Source organism: Gopherus flavomarginatus, chromosome 6 (assembly GCF_025201925.1).
Source record: "Gopherus flavomarginatus isolate rGopFla2 chromosome 6, rGopFla2.mat.asm, whole genome shotgun sequence".
In the NCBI taxonomy this organism is placed as follows: domain Eukaryota; kingdom Metazoa; phylum Chordata; order Testudines; family Testudinidae; genus Gopherus; species Gopherus flavomarginatus.
The window spans coordinates 521,431-542,835 of NC_066622.1; the positions used below are offsets into that span (position 1 = coordinate 521,431).

The 21,405-nt window shown below is 45.6% G+C and overlaps 1 protein-coding gene across 7 annotated transcripts in view; it reads left to right on the top strand.

Annotated features, from left to right (window-relative positions):
• SETD5 (SET domain containing 5) overlaps nucleotides 1-21,405 on the top strand; it is a 191,017-nt gene that overhangs the window by 107,082 nt on the left and 62,530 nt on the right. For 5 of the 7 annotated variants that reach the window (XM_050959807.1, XM_050959808.1, XM_050959809.1 and 2 more), the window contains exons 9-18: nucleotides 587-735; nucleotides 2,869-2,986; nucleotides 3,470-3,579; nucleotides 3,865-4,114; nucleotides 4,337-4,420; nucleotides 11,746-12,009; nucleotides 12,647-12,967; nucleotides 13,298-13,540; nucleotides 17,104-17,233; nucleotides 20,206-20,444. In XM_050959807.1, coding sequence (XP_050815764.1) covers nucleotides 587-735; nucleotides 2,869-2,986; nucleotides 3,470-3,579; nucleotides 3,865-4,114; nucleotides 4,337-4,420; nucleotides 11,746-12,009; nucleotides 12,647-12,967; nucleotides 13,298-13,540; nucleotides 17,104-17,233; nucleotides 20,206-20,444 — 1,908 coding nt within the window. Of the gene's footprint in view, nucleotides 1-586; nucleotides 736-2,868; nucleotides 2,987-3,469; nucleotides 3,580-3,864; nucleotides 4,115-4,336; nucleotides 4,421-11,745; nucleotides 12,010-12,646; nucleotides 12,968-13,297; nucleotides 13,541-17,103; nucleotides 17,234-17,728; nucleotides 17,832-20,205; nucleotides 20,445-21,405 lie in introns of all 7 variants that reach the window. The other 2 variants (XM_050959811.1, XM_050959810.1) reach the window with 1 other exon arrangement.

Consider the following 21,405-nt stretch of genomic DNA (forward strand, 5'->3'; position numbering starts at 1 on the left):
AAATTTGCTTTCTTCAAATATTAAGGTCCTCAGATCCTGGAGACAAATGGGTCATCCAGAATAGAGAAGGAAATTGACATGCAAGGATTTGGGGTTGTTGTCATTAGGAAGAATTTACCATGCTCAGGAGTGAGAGAAATTGTGCTTTTTCCTCAATTTGTAATTTAGGAAAGTAGTTTTGAATTATCCTGGCTGTGGAAATTATCTCAACTAGAGGGAAGGAACTTAAGGAGGTGGGGCATTCTCCTACTGCCAGTGATTGACAGGTCTGGTTCTGCCCCCCAAGCTGCAATCAGGCTGAAGTACCAATTCTAATGGATCTGTTGACCTTATTACTTAAAGAAAGGACATTTTTGGGTAAGCACAGATACATTTTCCTATTCCCATGAATAAACATTATTTCCAAATCATTGTCTGTTGCCCAAATGTCTGTCTTGGAGTGAGTGGTTAATGAGCTGGTCAGAATTCCCAGGTCCTGTTGCTAGAAGCCAGTTTGTTCATTTGTAAATCATAGGATAAAATCTACAGGGCTGTTGCCTGATGTTCCGTTTTGAGTTCTCATATTTTGTTATGGTTTCCATTGCAGTTGCAGCTGGGAAGAGTGACTCGGGTTCAGAAGCACCGGAAGATCTTAAGGGCAGCAAGAGACTTGGCATTAGATACCCTTATAATTGAATATCGAGGAAAGGTTATGTTAAGGCAGCAATTTGAGGTCAATGGGCATTTCTTCAAAAAGTAAGACTGCTATTCAATGACCAGTGTGAGGGCACAGGGGGCATGGAGTGATTGAGAACTGCTGTGGGGGAACCACACACTTCCAGAAACCCTGCCACAAGGGGTCTTGCAGTTGTGCCATGCATAGAAAAGTAAAAAAGATACAAAATAGCCCAGATCAAGTTGAAGGAGATTCCCACAACTGAGCCATTCTTTTTAGGTGACAGATCTGAGGAGCTGTCCCAGACTGAGGGTGTCATTAGAGGTGGTTTTGGAACAAACTGATAAATTAAACAGTAATAATTCAGGACCAGATTGTATCCACTGAAGAGTTCTGAAAGAACTCGAATGTGAAATTGCAGAACTGCTAACTGTGGTATGTAATGTATTGCTTAAATCAGCCTCTGTGCCAGATAACTAGTGAATAGCAAATGTGATGCCAATTTTTAATAAAGGCTCCAGAGTTGATCCTGGCAGTTACAGGCCAGTGAGCCTGACTTCAGTACCAGGCAAACTGGTTAATAATATCGTAAAGAACAGAATTATCAGACACACAGATGAACACGATATGTTGGGGAAGAGTCAACCCAGATTTTGTAAACGGAAATCACGCCTCACCAATCTACTAGAATTCTCTGAGATATCAACAGAGATGGACACGAGTGATCCAGTGGATATAGTGCACTTGAACTTTCAGAAAGCCTTTGTCAAAGTCCGTCACCAAAAGCTTTTAAGCAAAGTAAGGAGTCATGGGATGAGGGTCCCCTCATAAATCAGTGAACTGATTAAAAGGTAGGAAACAAAGGGTAGGACTAAATGGACAGTTTTCACAGTGGAGAGAGGTAATTAGTGGTGTCCCCCAACGATCTGTACTGGCACCAGTGGTGGTCAACATGTTCATAAAGTATCTGGAAAAAGGGGTAAGCAGTGAGGTGGCAAAGTTTGCAGATGATACAAAATTACTCAAGAGAGTTAAATCCAAGGCAGACTAGGAAGAGTTACAAAGGGGTCTCAAAACCAGATAATTGGTTAACAAAATTGCAGATGAAATTCGTTCATTGTTGATAAATTCAAAGTAATGCACTTTGGAAAACATAATCCCAGCTATACATACAAAATGATGGGCTCTGAATTAGCTGTTACCACTCAAGAGAGAGACCTTGGAATCATGATGGACAGTTCTCTGAAAACTTCTACTCAGTGTGCAGAAGCAGTCAAAAAAGCTAACAACATTAGGAACCTGCAGGAAAGGGATAGGTAATAGCACAGAAAATATTATGCCACCATATAAATCCATGGTATGCCCATACCTTGTATACTTGTGCAGTTCTGGTTGCCCCATCTCAAAAAAGATATATTAGAACTGGGAAAGTACAGATGGGGAGGCAAGAAATGATTAGGAGTGTGGAACGGCTTCCATATGAAGAGAGTAAAAAGACGGACTGTTCAGCTTATAAAAGATGACCGAGGGGGGACATGATAGAGGTCTATAAAATCGGGACTGGTGTGGAGAAAATGAATAAGGAAATGTCATTTACCCCTTCACATAGCACACAAACCAGTGATCACCCGAGGCAATTAATATGCAGCAAGTTTAAGACCAATATAAGGAAGTACTTCTTCACACAGTGCACAGTCATCTTGTGGCACTCATTGTCAGGGGATGTTATGAATTCCAAAAGTATAAAAAAGAATTTGATAAGTTCATGGAGGATAGAGCCATCAATGTCTGTTAGCCAAGATGATCAGGAACCAGAGCCCATGGTCTGGGTGTCCCATAACACTGTCTGCCAGAAGCTGGAACTGGACAGCAGTGGATGGATCACTCGATAAATTGCCATTTTCTGCTCACTCCCTCTGAAGTATCTGGCACTAGCCTCTGCTGGAAGACAGGATACTGGGCTAGATGGACCATTGCTCTGACTCAGTATGGCCATTCTTATATTCTTAAGTGTTTTTCCATTTATGGAATACAAATCTCTTCTCTTTTTGGGGTAGATCTGTTGAATTCTGAGTTAGGAGCTGCATGAACTGCCTGAGTGAAAGAAGCAAAGGAAGAGCTGCTTCCCATATTCCTGTTGAGTAAGGAGTGGCTGTTATATTGGTGGTGGGAATTGAGTCTGCGGGGATTACAATAGTTTGTTACTTCCCTAGGCCATACCCCTTTGTGCTGTTCTACTCTAAGTTCAACGGTGTTGAGATGTGTGTGGATGCCCGCACCTTTGGCAACGACGCCAGGTTCATCAGGCGTTCCTGTACACCAAATGCAGAGGTAAACTTCCTGCTCCCCTTTTGGTTGAAACACAGACCAGCAGTGCACAGGTTTTTAGTGTAGCCCTTTTCACGAGCATTCAAGCCCTGAATAAAATGCAGTGGCCACAAGTAATGTCAGTAAAGAAAAGGGAGAGAACTTGATAATCCAGCAGAGTGTTGTACAGATTTTTCCCATTTGGCTGCCTGTAGGCTGAATATGGGGGGACAGGGAGGGAAGAGGTTGGGGAGCACAGGGCCTTTCTCCCGTAGGCCTAAGAGAGCTAGAGAAGGGAAGACTTGTAGGTTTCCTCTGGTGATCCAGGATAGGACAAAAAGTAAAGGATAGGAAAGGGCAGCAAAACAGGCTTTTTTCTAGGGCAAATTGAAAGGGTAATTTTAGCATACCACGCAGGAACTCCCTTTCTGGTAGGAGGCTGCCCCTTTTGGAGGGAGGAACATATCTCTCTTGGGGTGTCAGTTTCTGTCTGCTTTGTTTGTGAAGGTCCGTCATGTGATTGCTGATGGAATGATCCACTTGTGTATCTATGCGCTTGCCACCATTGCGAAGGACACAGAGGTCACCATCGCCTTTGACTATGAGTACAGCATCTGGTGAGTCCCTCATCTCACCAGCCTACACTGGTCTCCTGGCACAGACCTCCTCCTCCTCCAGCCCCTTCCTCTTTTCTTACATTTTGCTCCATTATCTGCTGAATTGTATTTTCATGTATTTATTCTGCCCAGTTCTACTGGTCTCTTCTGTGATAGAGGCTGGAAGGTAGCAGGCTCTCCTTGCTTTGGCACCTGGCAAGATCTGTAGTAGCAGATGCATTGAATGTCTCTGTAGGAGGGCTGAGAAATGAGGAGTGACACAGATATGTTTGTGTTTTGGACCAGCAACTATAAAGTGGACTGTGCATGTCACAAGGGGAACAGGAATTGCCCTGTACAGAAACGGAACCCAAATGCTGCAGAACACCTCCCTCCACCTGTTCTAGGCACACTGATGATGGGGGCAGAAACAAGGCGTCGGAAAGCCCGTAGGAAGGAACTAGAATTGGAACAGCAGGGCATTGCATCAGATGAGAACAGCAACCAGCAGGTGGAGGATGTTCCAGAGGAACCTGCTGCAGCCAGTGACAATGAGGTAAAATTTGACACTTTATAATGCCAGGTGTTTGGTCATTCACTGTGGAGGAATTTGGTCCTTCAGGGTGCTGATATCTCTAGAACCAGAACTGCAACAGCTCTTTCTTAGTTTCACTCTAGTGAGATACCAAAACTAATCCTGGTTATTTTCCAACTGCTCTGTATTTTCATTTTGCAATGGTGACTGTTCTGAGTCCTGGCTTCTCTGTGCTCTCTTCAGGCTGCAGATAAAGAAGAGAAGCAAGAGGAGGGGGAGAGAGAGGAGGCTGTGGATGAGCAGGGAGCCCTGGTTCACAGCAAACGGGTGAGTACCTCTTCTACTCTGATCTGTAGTTTTGTTTTTCATGGCAGGTGTATAGGATGGAGCAGGTCACGCAGGGCAGATTGGTTGTTTCTGTTGTTTAGTGACATGATTCCAAATATTCAGAAATCACTGACTTTTGTCAAGAAGGGTGAACCAGGCAGATTTCACATCTGAGGGTGTTTGTACACAGCTGGTTAGGCTCCAACAAGTTAGAGATGGAGAAAATCTAGCAACCACCATTTGCTTTGGGGGACTGTGCCACAGGTACAACATCCAATTGGTAAGAATGTTTTTCCTTTCTTGGTTTCATTCAGTTAGTCCTAGCTCCTTTCTTGGTTTCTAAATAATTTCTCCTTACTCCCTGGTGTCCAAACACTTCAAAGTAAATATTGTTAGGTTACTATCATGTCTCTATGCCTCCTTCCTCCTCCCTCCCTCCCTCCTTTGTAGCCTAGCCAAGCTTATATATACTTAGCTGTTTTAATCTTTCATCACACCCATACATCAGTCCCTCCAGGTCCCTGAGCATTTTGCTTTTTTTGAATTTCCTCCAACTTTTCTGCAAGGTTACTAGCTAATGCCCTAAGAGGCATGTCTTTCCCCATATCTTTTATTAGCGATCCTTGTTTTGCGCACACATGGTTGTAAAAGTCCTTTTTAGTCTGCTTATATTTTTGGCAACACACAGTCCGTTTGCTCTTTTACTGCCCTTTTCCTTGCAACCCTTGCTGGTATGGTTTTCTGGTGTGGTTACTTGCTGTATATACTCAGATCTTTGAGGAGACCCTTGAACCAACACTACAATCCTTGCATTTTTCCCAAAGATTTGTAGTCTATTGTGCCTTCTTTTGGATTTCTGGATGGTAGTTTTCTGTATAACTAAGAACTAGTTTTTTTAATGTATGTACTTCAAGAGGATGTCTATCCTAAGATGTGTCATTGACATTAATTGAAAGTGCAATGAAAATAACAGCAGTACTTACTCCATCCCCCTTTGTATCTACCACCAACCAGCACTTATATCACAGTTCAAAATCACCCACCTTTCCTGTTCCCCAAAAATGCTTTAGCTCTCTCCGAAATGCCTGCTTCAACAGATTGGATTTGTTTCTAGGAGGGTTCTGCAGGGATCAGTTCTTATACCTACTCTTACTAACATTTTTGTCAGTGACTTGGAAGAAAACACAAAATCATCTGTAAAGTTTTCAGATGACACGAATTGGGGGAGTGGTAAATAATGAAGAGGATAGGTCACTGACTCAGGGTGTTGTGGGTCACTTTGTAAACTGAAAAAAGAACAGGAGTACTTGTGGCACCTTAGAGACTAACAAATTTATTTCAGCATGAGCTTTCGTGAGCTGCAGCTCAATGCCTCTGAAGAAGTGAGCTCAATGCATCTGAAGAAGTGAGCTGTAGCTCACGAAAGCTCATGCTGAAATAAATTTGTTAGTCTCTAAGGTGCCACAAGTACTCCTGTTCTTTTTGCTGATACAGACTAACATGGCTCCTACTCTGAAATTTGTAAACTGAGTGCAAGCAAACACTATGTGTTTTAATCCAGCTAAATGTAAATGCGTGCATGTGGGAATAAAGAATGTAGGTGATATTCACAGGATTGAAACTAGGGTTGAGTTTCGTAGGGGATTCAAGCAGATGATGGAGAGAAGGCAAAACGAGGCTGAAGGGAAATATCAAGACTCGCAGATGCAAGCTGGACTGGAGAACTGTGAGGGTAGGCTGCTGGGTGAGGAAAATGGCTGGTGGAAATATGTGACTACCAGACCCGGCAGAGGAAAAGACCAGCTAGTGAAGAAGAACTAGAGCTCAGGAATATGTTTGCTGAGTTGGAAAATGAAGAAGAGATGCATCAGGCATAACAGAAAGTGAGAGGGCAAGGAAAAAGAAGAGCGGCTGTTCCTATAAGAAGAGGGAAAGAGTCAATGGAGATGCCCAGAGTTTGGAGCCCCAGGAGGATACAGAATAACTCTCAGAAGACTGAAAAAGAGAACAAAAGACAAGACGATTTGCAGTCAGAAAGAACAGGAGGATGGCTGGAGAATCACACCAACACCAGGAAGAGGCAGGTCTATGTGATTGATGACTCCCTACTAAGAAGAGTCACCAGGCCAGTCACCTGATCCGGAAAACAGAGGGGGGTGTGCTGTCTGCCAGGAGTTAAGATACAAAATATGGAAGTGAGGCTAAGAGGATCCTAATGGGATCAAGAAAGAATCCACTGATTGTCCTTCACATGGGAACAAACGATACTGCTAGGTTATCGCTAGAACATTTCAAAGGAGATTTTGCCAGGCTGGGAAAGCCACTTAAAGAAATGGAGGCTCAGGTGACCTTCAGTGGGACACTCTCTCTCTCTAGAGGAGGAGAACGAAGGAAAGACAGGATTATGATGATCGATAGATGGCTCAGGCAGTGGTGCTATAATAAGGGCTTTGGGATGTTTGTCCACTGGGAGGCATTCGTGAACAGAAGACTATTCTCAATGGATGAACTCCCCCTGAATAGGGAGGGAAATAGACTTTTGAGGTGGAGGTTGGTGCAATTGATTAAAAGAATTTTAAATAAGGAACTCCGGGGAGACGATTGGGAGGTGCTCAAGTAATCTCCGTGCCTGATTCTAATATTGACCAGGAGGAAAAAAGAGAGAGAGAATCTAGTAATGGAGAAAAGAAACAACAGTGAGTAAGAGAATGGACATTAAGAGGAAAGATAGCTTCATTGGCATTGGCACTAATGGTCAGGTAGGCGATACTGGCAGTAGAATGACTACTCAGTCGGGTGAAGAATGTGGGCAAAGCCAAGCAGAAACAACTAAATTGTATACCAATGCAAGGAGCCTGGGTAACAAAATGGAGGAACTAGAACTACTGGTGCAGGAAGCGAAAACAGATACTATAGGGATAACAAGAAATGTGGTGAAATAGTAGTCATGACTGGAATACAGGGGTTGAAGGGTATTGTGCTGTTCAGGAAAGGATAAAATGGAGTCTGCTTGGGTCAAAATCACTTTGGGGAAGAAAGATACCAGAGGTTCCCCTTGGATAGTGCTTGGGGTCTGCTGCAGACCCCCAGGATCCAATCTGAGATGTCTTTAAAGTTTTTAATGAAATAAATATTACTGGAAATTGTGTGATTATGGGAGATTTTAACTTCCCAGATAGAGATTGAAGGATAAGTGCTGCTAATAACTAGATTTTCCTGGATGTGATGGCTAATAGATTTCATCACTAAATAGTCGCTGAACCTAAAAGAGAGTGTGCCATTTTACATTGGTGTGGTGAGTAGTGAGGCCCTCATACAAGGTTGTAGGGGACAGCCTTAGTTCGAGTGTTCATGAGCTAATTCAGTTTAAACTAAATGGAAGGATAAACAAAAATAGATCTGCAAGTGGCATCCCCCTGATTTCAAAAAGGTAAACTTCAATAAAAAAAAAATTAAGGGAATTAATTAGGGAGATGGACTCAACTGAAGAACTCCAGGATCTGAATGTGGGGGGAGACTTGGGATTACTTTGTCAATGTTGCAGAAACTATCTGAAGTCTGTATCCCAAGCAAGGGGGGGGAAATCGTAGGGAAGGGTTGCAGACCAATCTGGATGTACAAGCATCTCAAGAGGTGATTAAGAGAAAGCAGAAAGCCTACAAGGACGGAAAGACCAGATGGATCAGCAAGGAAAGCTACCTCTTGGAAGTACCTATTAAGAAAGAAAAGAAGTGGTCCAGGAAACTACAGGTCTGTTAGTTTGACCTCAATTGTATGCAAGGTCTTGGAACAAATTTTGAAGGAAACAGTAGTTAAGGACATAAAGGTGAATGGTAATTGGGATAAATACAACATGGTTTTACAAAAGATAGATCATGCCAGACCAACCTGATCTCCTTCTTGGAGAAGATAATTGATCTTTTAGACAAAGGAAATGCAGTAGATTTAATTTACCTCAGTTCAATAAGGCATTTGGTACGGTTTCACATGGGAAATTATTAAATTGGAGAAGATGGGAATTAATATGAGAATTGAAAGATGAATAAGGAATTGGTTAAAGGAGAGACTACAACAGGTCATACTGAAAGGTGAACTGTCAGGCTGGAAGGAGGTTACTGGTGGAGTTCCTCAGAGATCAGTCTTGGGACCTATCTTACTTATCATTTTTATAAATAAACTTGGCACAAAAAGTGGAAGTGTGCTAATAAAATTTGAGGATGACACAAAGTTGGGAGATACTGCCATTGCAGAGGAGGACCATAGAAGATCGGGATGACCTTGAAAAGTGGAGTAATAGAAAAGGGATGAAATTGAATAGTGCAAAGTGCAAGGTCATTGACTATAACAGCGTTTAAAAGAGAACTGGTTAAATTCATGGTGGTTAAGTCCATAAAGGGCTATTAGCCAGGATGGGTAAGGAATGGTGTCCCTAGCCTCTGTTTGTCAGAGGATGGAGATGGATGGTAGGAGAGAGATCACTTGATCATTACCTGTTAGGTTCACTCCCTCTGGGACACCTGGCATTGGCCACTGTCGGTAGACAGGATACTGGGCTAGATGGACCTTTGGTCTGACCTGGTATGGCCGTTCTTATGTTCTTATGCATTTAGGGACTAATAACAAGAATTTGTTGCTATAAACTGTGGACTTATCAGTTGGAAGTGACAGAAGAGAAGAAAGACCTGGGTATATTGGTTGATCACAGAATGACTATGAGCTGTCAGTGTGATGTGGCTGCAAGAAAGGCTAATGCAGGCCTAGGATGCATCAGGTGAGGTATTTCCAGTAGAGACAGGGAAGTGTTAGTACCATTATTAAAGGCACTGGTGAGACCTCACGTGGAATACTATATGAAATTCTGGTTCCCCATGTTTAAGAAAGATTAATTCAAATTGGAACAGGTGCAGAGAAGAGCTGCTAGGATGATCCAAAGAATAGAAAACCTGCCTTGTGAGAGGAGATTCAAAGAGCTTGACTTCTTTAGCCTACTCCAAAAAAGGCTGAGGGGAGATATGATCAGTCTCTATAAATACATCAGAGGGTTAAATGGCAGGGATGGAGGGGAGTTTTCTAAGTTAAGCAGCACTGTGGATACTGGAACAAATGGATAGAAACTGGCCATCAACAAGTTTAGGCTTGAACTTAGATGAAGGTTTCTAACCATCAGAGGAGTTACGTTCTGGAACAGTCTTCCAAGGGGAGCAGTGGGGGCAAAAAATCTAGCTGGCTTCAAGACTGAGCTTGATATGTTTATGGAGGGGATGGTGTGATGGGACTGCCTACAACAGCATGTAGCCGATCTACAACTGCTAGCAGCAGATATCTCCAGTGACCGTTGATGGGACACGAGATGGGGAGGGCCCTGAGTTACTACAGAATGTCTGGCTGCTGGATCTTGCCCACGTGCTCAGGGTCTAACTGATCGTGATTTTTGGGTTCGGGAAGGAATTTTCGCCCAAGTCAGACTGGCAGAGACCTTGGGTTGGGGGGGGATCACCTTCCTCTGCAGCATAGGGCACCAGTAACTTGCAGGTTTAAACTAGTCTCTGTAACTTGAAGTCTTTAAATCATGGTTTGAGGACTTCAGTAACTCAGACAGAGGTTAAGGATCTGTCACAGGAGTGGGTGGATGAGTTTGTGTGGCCAATAATGTGCAGGAGATCAAACTGGATGATCCTGATGGTCCTTTCTGGCCTTAAAGTCTATGAGTCTATAATTGGGGATTCTCTCCTGACAAGCAGTGACTGAAAAAGATTTGGGTATCATAGCGGATAGTCAACTGAACATGATCTCCCAGTAAGAAGCTGTGGCCAAAAGAGCTAATGTGATCCTGGGATGCATAACCAGTGGATTCTCAAGTAAGAGTCGAGAGGTTTTTTTACCTCTGTATTAGGCACTGGTGCGACTGCTGCTGGAATCCTGGATGTATAAATGGGAGAGAGTTCAGAGGAGAGCCATGAGAATGATTGATAAGCTCGAAAGCTTGTCTCTGTCATCTACAGAAGTTGGTCCAATAAAAGGTATTACCTCACCCAACTTGTCTCTCTGAAGGATTAGAAAACATTCTTTATGGTGATAGACTCAGGGAGCTTAATCTATTTAGCCAAACAAAGAGAAGGTTAAAGAATGACTTAATTAGTCTGTAAGGACCAACATAGGGAACAGATATATGATGATGGTATTTTCAGTCTAGCAGAGACAGGTGTAACATGATCCAATGGCTGGACATTGAAGTTAGACAAAGTCAAATTTCCAAGAAGGTGTAAATTTTTACTTGTGAGAATACTTATCCATCGGAATAATTTACCAAGGGTTGTGATGGATTCTCCATCAGTGATTTTTTAAAATCAAAATTGGATGTTTTTCTAAAAGCTCTGCTGTAGGAATTACTTTGGGGAAGTTCTCTGGCCTGTGTTATGCAGGAGGTCAGACTAGATCAGTGGTGGGCAACCTACGGGCCGCATGCAGCCCATCAGGGTAATCTGATTGCGGGCCATGAGATATTTTGCTGATGTTGACCGTCCACAGGTGCAGCTCCTAGTGGCCGTGGTTCGCCATTCCCAGCCAATAGGAGTTGTGGGAAGCGGCAGGCCGCAGGGACATGCTGGCCACCGCTTCGTGCATCTCCCATTGGCCAGGAACAGCGAACCACGGCCACTGGGAGCTGTGGACGGTCAACATCAACAAAATGTCTCATGGCCCGCAATCAGATTACCCTGATGGGCCGCAGGTTGCCTGCCACTGGACTAGATGATCACAATGGTCCTTCTGGCCTTAGTCTGTGCATGAATGAACAGATGAGATTTACAGCATGCCCAGAAAATCAACAGATTCTGGGTATGTCGAACCAAGCTGGGTAGGAAGCAGTGAATTCAAAAGTTGAAGGCCCTTCACGAAGGATGCCCCATCAGCGACTCTCATATGCTAAGGTTTCTGCACTCAGATGCCCTACTGATACCAACTGAGGCAATAGTAAAATGTCTGACTTCTGTTGTTCATGTTGGAGATACATGCTAGGTTGTTTGAGTTACTTAAAAGGTCTCCTCCTCTCCAAACAAGTCTGCCAGTTCTAATGCCAGGAGGCTGGTCCCTTACTGGTTTAAGTTGAGATAGTCTGATTCAAGCAGTCTCCTTTCATTATGAGGCATTCCAGTTCTCTGTGAATCCATAATCCCCTTCCAGCCCTCTTCTGCACCATCACCTTTGTGGACCATATGCTGTACAGGGCCCCTCCCCCACATTGTACTTCAGATCTTTTTCCTACCTCTTCCTGTCCTTTTGCTTGCCTGGTATTGCTGACCTGGACATATTCTTGTGTCTGCTAGTCCCGGGAGGAGAGGAAGGTAGAAGCCATCATGCACATGTTTGAAAACTTGGAGAAGAGAAAGAGAAGACGAGAGCACCCATCGGATCGGAGCAGCACAGATGCTGAATTCATCGTTAACCCTGAGACTTCTGAGCTGGAGGAGGTGAAAATGGAGACTCCTGAAACTGAAGACAGCAGTTCAGCTTTAAGTGGGGCTGCTCCAAGCACTCCTAACAGCAGCAGCAATGTTGGGGTGAACACACGGAGGTCCACACAAACAGTAGTAAGTTGGAGGTAGGGCTGTTGCGTAGCTTACGCTAAGGCGAGTTCAACACAGCCCCTTTGGTGCCTTGCAAAGGTTAATATCTAAGGCCACGGTTCTGGATCTTTTAGTGCACTGATGTGCTCTCCAGCTGGCTGCTGACACTGGAGCCATGGAGAAAGGTATTTGCTCCATTTCAGGGATCTGAATTCCCATTGCCAGCTGTCCGGTGGTGGTGAGGCTGTGGACAGATCATTGTCTGGAACTGAATCAGTGCTATCAGTGCTCAGGAATGGCAGCAGTTACTTTCAGACAGGGGGTGAATCTCATGCTGCTGCTTTCTGTTATGTGTTTTGCTGAAGCCGAGACCGCTCTTGAGTGTGCCAGTCTGTCCCTTTTCCAGACTCCAGAGTGGATATGCAAAGGGAAGAAAAAGCAATAAAACTGAGGCACAAATATGTCCAGCCCTTCAAGAGGATTCACAAAGCCATTCCCAGCCCTACCCTCTCAGAGCCCAGTATTAATGGGGTCCAGTCTGACAAAGCTAGCTAGACAGTGCCAGAAAATAACTGTCATTCCTAACTCCCATGAGCAGAATAAAGGAGACGAGGGGAGAACCTTAGAAATTCTCAGACTGATGATGTGGTTTGCATTATAGGATGCAATTCCAGAAAAGACCATCACTAAGCCAGCTCCAGCCAAACCCTCCAGGCCCCGACCCAAAAGCCGTTTTTCTCGATATCGGACCAGTTCAGCACAGAGATTGAGACGGCAGAAGCAGGCCATTTCCCAGCAGACCGAGTTCTCCCAGGCTGTCCCAGAGGAGGGAAGCAACATCAGCACAGTAACTGCCGCAGATGTCAGCAGCATAGAGGGTCCAGGAGAAAGTAGGCAGTTGATGGGATCTGACCCAACTGTGATGCTGGCTGCAGGATCCCAGTCTAACCGAGCCACAGTAAAGTACCCCAAAACTAAAAAGGTAAGTGGCATGAAAGTCTTCATCAAACATGGGAGGCGGTGGGGTCTGCCAGGCCCCTGGGGAGAAGGTTGGGTCATGCAAAAGGAGTCTCTGGAACACTTGCAGTGAATCTGATGCACAGTGCAAACAGTTCTCCAGTGTGTTTCCTTCAGGACATTGCTGCTCTCTGTGATGAGATATATCAGGTGCCTCACTCCTGTGCATTTCCTGCAGAACATAACTGAGCTCTTGGTGTGATGGTGTCTTGGGCAGTATGCCCTTACATACTCTGTTTTATTGCTTTCATTCTTTGCCTGCTCCTGCTGTATTCATAATTGCGCTCTTCTTCAGTATCTAGTTACAGAATGGCTGAATGACAAGGCAGAAAAGCAGGAATGCCCCATCGAGTGTCCTTTACGTATTACCACAGACCCCACTGTTTTGGCAACAACCCTCAACATGTTGCCAGGTCTTATCCACTCCCCACTGATTTGTACCACACCCAAACACTACATCCGCTTTGGCTCGCCTTTCATACCTGAGAGACGTCGAAGGCCTCTTCAGCTGGATGGGACATACAGCTCCTGTAAAAAGGTATGTCTGCTCATTTCTTCTTCTGTCAGGGCTTCAATGCCCACCTTATATTATCATCAGCACACGACTGTAAAGGCATGTCATTTCAAGCTTGTCACTATGCAGTCACAATGAGTTAGCCCTGCCCAGCATATTTCTGCATACTCTAGCACAGTGTTTCTCAACAACCAGTTCGTGACAGCCTCTTTGCCAGTCCCTGAGATTTCCCTGACACAGTTTAGAACAGCAGCAAGCCAGTCCCTGGAATCAAAAAGGTTGAGAAACACTGCTGTAGAGTAAGAGGTCAGTGGAGTTGAGGGTGAGGACATGGTGTGTTAGTGCATGTTCTCAGTCTCCGTGTGGACCATTCCCAGAGCTCACAGAAAAATAAAATAGCAACAAAGAAGGAGATTGGAGTCTGGGTCTGAATGTGCCAGAGTGCCCCTTGGAGTGGGTGTGCCAGGGCTGTACGGGAAGCAGAGAAAGAAACCTCTCTCCTCATGTCTAGAGGCTTTGAGGAATTGCTCAGGGAGAAGTTCAAGTGTTAGAGAGCCTGGTAGGTTCAGCACCTGAGCAGAAATCTCCTGTTCCCTCTGAGATCCAGCGCACTAGAGTCCAGGCTCTCCTGTGCCTAGCAGGCAGCACCAGAGGAAAGAGAGAGGAATGGGCTCGTGCTCTTGCTGAGCTGGACTTGGAAGCAGCCAGCCTGTGGGTGAGATCCGGGCAGGGAGCCTGGTTAGTTCTCACTGCCTCCTTTGTGGAGTGAGGGGCCAGCCTATCTGGAAGGCTGAGATCATCCTCTGAAACTCAGTCCCACCTCTCCCAATGTGATGATGGGAACAGTGATGACTGAGCAGCTCCGGGGGCAGTCACATGATGTGGGATTTTTCATCTTCCAATGTTGCTGCAGGTCCTAACCTGATATAGAGGTCAGTATTCTGTATGATGGATTCCACTGTTTTAATGAGACCGTAGGAACTGGATTTGGTCACAAGGAGTTCCTGAATCTACTACATGGATTAGCTGGTTGGACAGGATTGCAAGAGTGAATCCCTGTATTTCTTGTGAGCTTGTCCTAGTCATTGTAAGGAGTAATACAATTAGCCTTGAGGCCTCTCCTGTTTACAGTTCTACGGAGAGTGGTTCTGTCACTTCTGATTATGTATGTCAGGGTGGCCAAACCACGGCTTGCGAACTGCATGCGGTTTTTACAGTTAAAGTGCGTCTCTCAGAACCCCCTTATGTCCTCCCACCCCCCAGCATTCTCCACCTACCAGACTGGAGTGGGGAGCTCAGAGCCTCTTCCTTGCAGTGGAGTAGAGGCTTCAGCCCCACAGGGCCACCTACCAGAGCTTGGGGCTTCAGCAGAAGCAGGGTTGAAGCCCCGGCAGGCACCTCCCACGGGGCTGAAGCCCTGAGCCTCAGCAGGTTTGCCCCCAGCTCTTGAACTTCTGAAGACTGTTGTGTGTGGCTCAAAGGGTCAGTAAGTTTGGCCATCCCTGATATTTGTGAACCTGTAACACTGTCATCCAACCATATTTGCTCTGTCCTTCTGTTGGCTGAAATTTAGAATGAATCCAAGCAGATAAAATTAAGATATTGTGTTGTAAGCAGTGGTCTGGAGGAGTTTGATATTTGTTTGTAGAGTTGTTGTAGCCATGTTGGTTTCAGGATATGAGAGAGACAAGGTACGTGAAGTAATACCTTGTATTGGACCAACTTATGTTGGTGGAAGGGACAGGCTTTTGAGCTTCACTGAGCTCTTAGTCAGGTCTGTAGAAGGTAACCAGAGTGTACAAGCTAAATACAAGGTAGGGCAGATTGCTGAGCATAAGTAGTTCACACATACTGTAGGAGACCACTTAAAATGAGCTATAAAACCAGAGTTTTTAAGTTTTTATGATTTTTGTGTCATTTTTGTTTCCAGCTTGAATGTAGAGTGATAAGTTCTTGTAGGGATCAGATGGGGCATTATTGCCTCTGAAATGTTTGGTAGCTGAGCTCTTCTCTGTCTAGATTCTGGCCTCACCATGCTGAGCCAAGCCTTTGTGGGCTCTGTGTTGTATTACTGTACTGCACTTTATTTAGGGATCCCCTTGAAAACTGTTTATAGGCTTTAGCTTTTACAGAAGGTGGTAGCATAACTGCTCAAGGGCCTTCTTATGTCAGAGATGCACTTCATGTGAGCTGCTGTATCTGCTGATTGTCCAGCAAGCATGATTCAAGGTTTTTTAAATTGTTAAAAGTGAGCATGGAATGTGTACGTTTCACCATTTGGCTTGTCGAAGAAAAGATGCCCATGTGGCTTGCTGATCTGGAAGTCTGCTAGATCTAGGTTCTTTTTCTAGTTTTTCCAGACTTGGTGAGTGACCTTGGTCAAGTCCTGCTCTGTGCCTCCGTTTACCCATCTGTAAAATAGGATTACACCCCTCAAGAGAGTGATATGAGGCATAGGTTGGTAAAGTGCTGTGAGATATTCAGGAGGGACTATATAAACAAACATCAAATTCAATGCTAATGTGGTAAAAACTGCACTTCGTTGTCTGTTTCCTAAAATGCTGACAAATCATTGGTGTTATCTTTAATTCGGGTGTTTCTCTCCCTTTCTTCTCGGGTTTAGTTTCACTGTCACTTTACTGTCACACCAATGTGGTCCTTAGCACTTCTTGGCTTCTCTCCCCAGCTTCTTACATTATTCAAATAACTGGAATCAGCTGAAAGAGCTCTTGTGCTGTCAAAGGTCACTTGCTGCAGAATTTTGTGTTTCCACACAGTTGCATTGCAGCAGGTGGGGAAGCCAGTAAATTTGGCAGGTGAGGTGATGTAGATTGGCTCTTCTCCACGTATCCATGGGGAATCATCTTCTCTTACTCTATGCTCTCCCCTACTATGATTTTTCATATATTTTCCCTCCACCACTGCTCAGTCTCCTGAGGAGGGTCCACTTTGATTTTTCTCCTCCTGGCTAGCCCCTGTTGAACTGTAGTTCCCACGCTTTCAGGTTTGCATGTTCATTGCTGCTCTTTCACAGCAAACACGCTTCTGGAAGAATTGCACTGAAGTCAACTTGTCACTTCCTTGCCCTATGTGGTAGAGTAGAAACTCTTCTTGGTTCTGATGCGTCTTCCAGAGCAAGTGGAGTGGGGATCAGAGTGCTTCCCCGCCTGTGCATGAAGCCAGGCTTTGTGCAGAAGGCATATTCTCTGGGCAAGTTCTGAATAGCCATACTTTCCTAAATTGCTTTAAAAACCTCTGCTTAGTTCCCTAGCTTCCTACTCTCTGGGTTTGGGAAGTCTGTGCTCTGATGAGGTTGTACCCTTAGATTATTGATACAGATTTATTACCCTTAGCACCTGTCTCATCTAGAGCAGCAATTCAGAACCATTCATAGCCCTTTTGGGGCCCAGCTTTAACAATTCTACCATACCATTTTTTTTTGGCTGGGAGCACATGACACAGTTGATGCAGAGCTCTACAGGCATTTGCCCTGCTGTACAAATGTTTAGGAGTTCTTGAGTACACCTGCATATGTACATGTAAAGCACTGGGGGATTGCATGTTGATGTAGTCTAGTTCTGTTGCAGCGCTGGATGAAACAAGCCCTGGAAGAAGGGATGACTCAGACCTCATCTACTCCACAAGAAAACAGAACCCAATGTCTATACCAAAGTAATGGGAGCAGCAGCTCTTCTAGCCTCTGCAAGGAGAATGCAGGTATGTATCCAAAACCCTCAAATGCGGTGCTGGGATGACTGGTGAATGCATTTATAGGAGGCTATGGGCCATTAAAGGGTATTGACGCACAGGATGAGACAAAGGCTTTGCAAACGTGCATTGTTGCATGTTGGTACAGGTTTGTGGCAGGTGGGGATGTAGCTTTATCACCCATCCCAATTTCCACAGGCTCATCCTAGCTTGAGGCATCCCAACTCCTTTGCTGTGACAGTGTGGTGATACTGCATCTCTCAGCACTCTCGCCAGAGTTTTATGATACAGAGTTTGTCCTGCAGGACAAAGGCAAACAGCGTCATACTGTCATGTGTGACAGCTGGCTATTTTAATGTATGCTGAGAGAATTAACAAAGGTCAGCAGGTACGTAGGTAATAGGCACAGGCTTAAAAAACAGCTACTCAAAAACATTGGCATTTAATCTGTGAGAAAAGCAGTAGTCGAGTTGTCAAATAGTTAATTTGCATCTGTCTTTACAGAGGAAGAGGGTGGAGATCTGCCCAAGTCAGGGATCAGTTTTCCAAGGACGACAGACGAGGAGCTAGACAGTGTACAGATAACAACAGAATTGGTTATTAAAAGGTTAGATGCACTTAAAGTGAACAAAACACTAGGTCTGGATACTATGCATCCGTGAGCAAAACCTGAAGAAAGTGAGCAAAGAAACTAGAGAACTTCTAAAAGACACTTTTAAAAATAGAGAGAATTTAGGATAGGTTCCTGAGGTCTGGAAAGGGGCAAACAGCATCACTTTACAAAGATCATGACTCCAGGAAACCAAGAGCATCTTGTTTCTAGGGTTTCCCTGATTGATCATAAGCTCTTGCATAAAGGACCTGACAAGTCCTAGGAAGCCCAGTTGGCAGCTGGCTTTGCCAAGGTGTATTCAGGCAGCAAAGCATGTGTGTGTAACAGCAGGGGACCTGGGAGGGTCTCACTGCCGAGAAAGGGGAAACCAGGGATCAGCAGAGAGCTGGTCTAAACAATGGACAGGATTTGACATCCCAGACAAATGGCTCATGGCAAAGCACAGGAGTAGGAGGAGAAACAGGGGAACTGGCTAGAAAAGTGGGGGAGCATGAGACAAAGGGAGCTCTTAGTAGGAGACTCACCCAGCTCCAGAATTGCTGAGTTGAGCATTCAGGGTGGTTCTAGGACCTCTACGCATCATGGAACTGCACTGGATGTGAGGGGATTGAAAACAAGCTCTCTGGGCTCACAGGCCAGACTGACTGCGGGGGCGCTGCACATAATAAGGACGCAGGGAGATTCCAAAGGGATGCCAGGGTTTGGAGGACTGGACAGCAGTGGGGAAATGCAGATCAATGGAGACCAGTGTCAAATCATGACTCAGGGAGCAAGGACTGAGTCTAGGGAATATGAGCTAACTGGACCAACCACAGAGCACTCAGGTCTTGAGAAGTTTCCAAGATGATTGTGAGGAAGTAGCAAACCTGGCAGCCTGGTAAAAAGGCAAATGAAGTACTAGGCATAAAGGCAGAATCCCAGACGAGGTGCTGCTGTTAGTCCCTGTCTGTGAGCGCTGGCTACCATCTGACAGAAAGGAGATTACTGCACTATGGGGATCCTGGGTCTGAAGAAAGGATGAGTCAAATTTCTTCTGCTTAGAACAGAGGAGACTTGCCTCACTGAGGGCCTTTAAAGCTGGGAAAGAGGTCAAAATTCATTCAGAAATAGTAGGGGCGAAGACCTAGCAGTGAGGATGCTAGGGATAAACGGGTCGGGAAAAGCATGTGGGGAAAGATGCCGGGGAAGGCAGCTGCAGCACGGAGGAGTTCCAGAGGGGTCCAAGTAAACTAAAGCTCAGTAGTTGGAGGGAACCCGGCTGGGAGTGAGGAAGCAATTTGGGCTAGGCACACTGATGTGGAAGGGGGATAATGGTATTGAGGCAACTGGAACCCTACCCTTGCTCCCTGCACAGAGGAGCTGGGGGCACTGTGTGATAACACTACATCAGTGGTCCCCAACCTTTTTGGCTGGGGGGCGCCAGCCGAAGGACCACTGCGGCAGTGGAGCACCCGCCGAAATGCAACCAAATTTCGGCAGCATTTTGGCTGCAACGCCTCTCGGTAACATCACTTGCCGTCAACAAGCGGCGTCATGGAGAGGCATCCCCGCCAAAATGCCGCTGCGGCATTTCGGTGGGTGCTCTCCCAGGTGCCAGGATGCGGGCTCATTAAGATGCCCCCGCAGGCGCCATGGCACCCGCGGGCACCGCGTTGGGGACCCCTGCACTACATGGTAGTGATCTGGAAATGTCACATTGTTTTTTTTCTCTCTAATGTACAGCTCAGATTTCCTGCCTTGGCAAATTATTGTCTGTATCTCAAAATAGGTTGTGCTCTTCACAGAAAACCAGGCAGAGGCTAGCCATTGCCCCAGAGAGCTTACAAGTAATTGAAAAGTGTGGTGCCGTGCACTTAGGAGGGTAGAGCTGAGGCATGGGTTCCTCTTTGTGGGAATGATCCTTTCCAGGGGATTGTGTTTATGCAAACTCTAGAGACATTGTGGAGTTCAGCTGGAGAGAATTGTGCTGTGCTGTGGTTTATCCATAGCAGTCAGAGTGAATTCATCTTGTTTTTGTCACCCCTTTGTGCCAGGAAATGTAATCTCTCTCTCTCTCTCTCTCCCCCCTTTTCTCCTTCTGTTTCAATCCTGTCCTGACACCATTCCCTGCACCTGGCCATGTTGTTTCCCACTTGTCATTTATTGTAACTGAGTTGTTTTGTTACCTTTGTTACCTGTCTCCACATTCCTTTGGGATGAGAAGGATTTTAATTGGAATTGGGAGCTCCTCATTTTTTAGGGGCCTTTAATGGGATGCAGTTAGAGGCTGAGCATTCATGGGGCTCTGGCTGGGAGGAGGACTGTTCATGGTTTGATATTAATAATGGTGCATCATGATTCTCAGTTCAGTTGTGTTCATGTTTCACAGACTTGCTGAGCCCCCTGAAAAAGTGGAAATCTCGCTACCTGATGGAGCAGAATGTTACCAAGTTACTGAGGCCACTATCTCCAGTCACACCTCCACCTCCTGGCTCAATGAGCCCACAACTCACCACGTCCTGCTCATCTCTGCCAGGAGAGGAGGAAAGTCGCAATGGTTATGGCATGATGTTCTCACCAATTCCCTCTCTGGCTGCTAGTCGCTGCAATACTCCACTACAGTTTGAGGTAAATTGGGATAGAGGTCTGGGGGCTCCAGAAGAGGAGAGACTAGAAGAGGTGCATTGGGTGCAGTCTGCTTTCAGACACATGGCTAGGTTCCTGAGCAAGACCCCAAGTGTCCCACACAGGGCAGCTATTACCTCTCTCCTCTGTGGTACCCTTGGCTGTAGCAACTCTCTCGTTCCCCAAGGCCATCAAAGATCTGGTAGCTCCTGCTCCCTCAGTTACATGTCATACTTCGCTGCAGTGCAGCAACCCTCTTGCTCTCCAGGGTACCAGTCAGCATAGCCTGCATTCCCTTTCCTGCTGTACACAACACAAAAGCTCACTTTTGCTTGCACCCCTCCCCCTGCTGCAGCACAGCAATCCCCTTGCCTACTGAGACAGCACATTCCCCCATGCCCTTTCTCTCATAGTGCAGCAAACCCCAAGCTCTCAAGTGTGTCAGACATACCACAGCAGCCCTGCTCCCTTTCTCTTATGCAGCAGCCCCCAAGGCCTCGGGGGGCATCAGACATTTCAGATCCCAGCATTGCAAGGGCTTACAGCTCCCTCCACCCAGTGTTTAATGTCCCAGGTGGTGTACTGTTTCTTGTTGTGCTCCCATTATATGCATTTGCCTTTGATTTTTGTGGTAGCCTCTATCTGCAGGAGTTTAGGAAGCATTTAAAGAGCTTGGCAGGTGTTTTTCCCTGCTCAGCACTATCTGAGGGGGACTTGCCAGTGCCTCCAGTCTGGAGTTTCCTCCTCCCTCTTGCCATGTTCCATCTCAGTGGCTACGATTGGCAGGAAGTGCCAGGTGGTTTGCAGTTCTCTCTTTATTTTCCATTATTGCTCATTCTCATTGAAAAGTGGAACTCTCCAAACCTGCTGCTGCCCATCACACTACCATTTAGACCCAGGTGGGAACAGTCCAGTAAATGACAACCTGGCCACTGGCTTGAGAGAATCCTGCAGAGATCCCTCC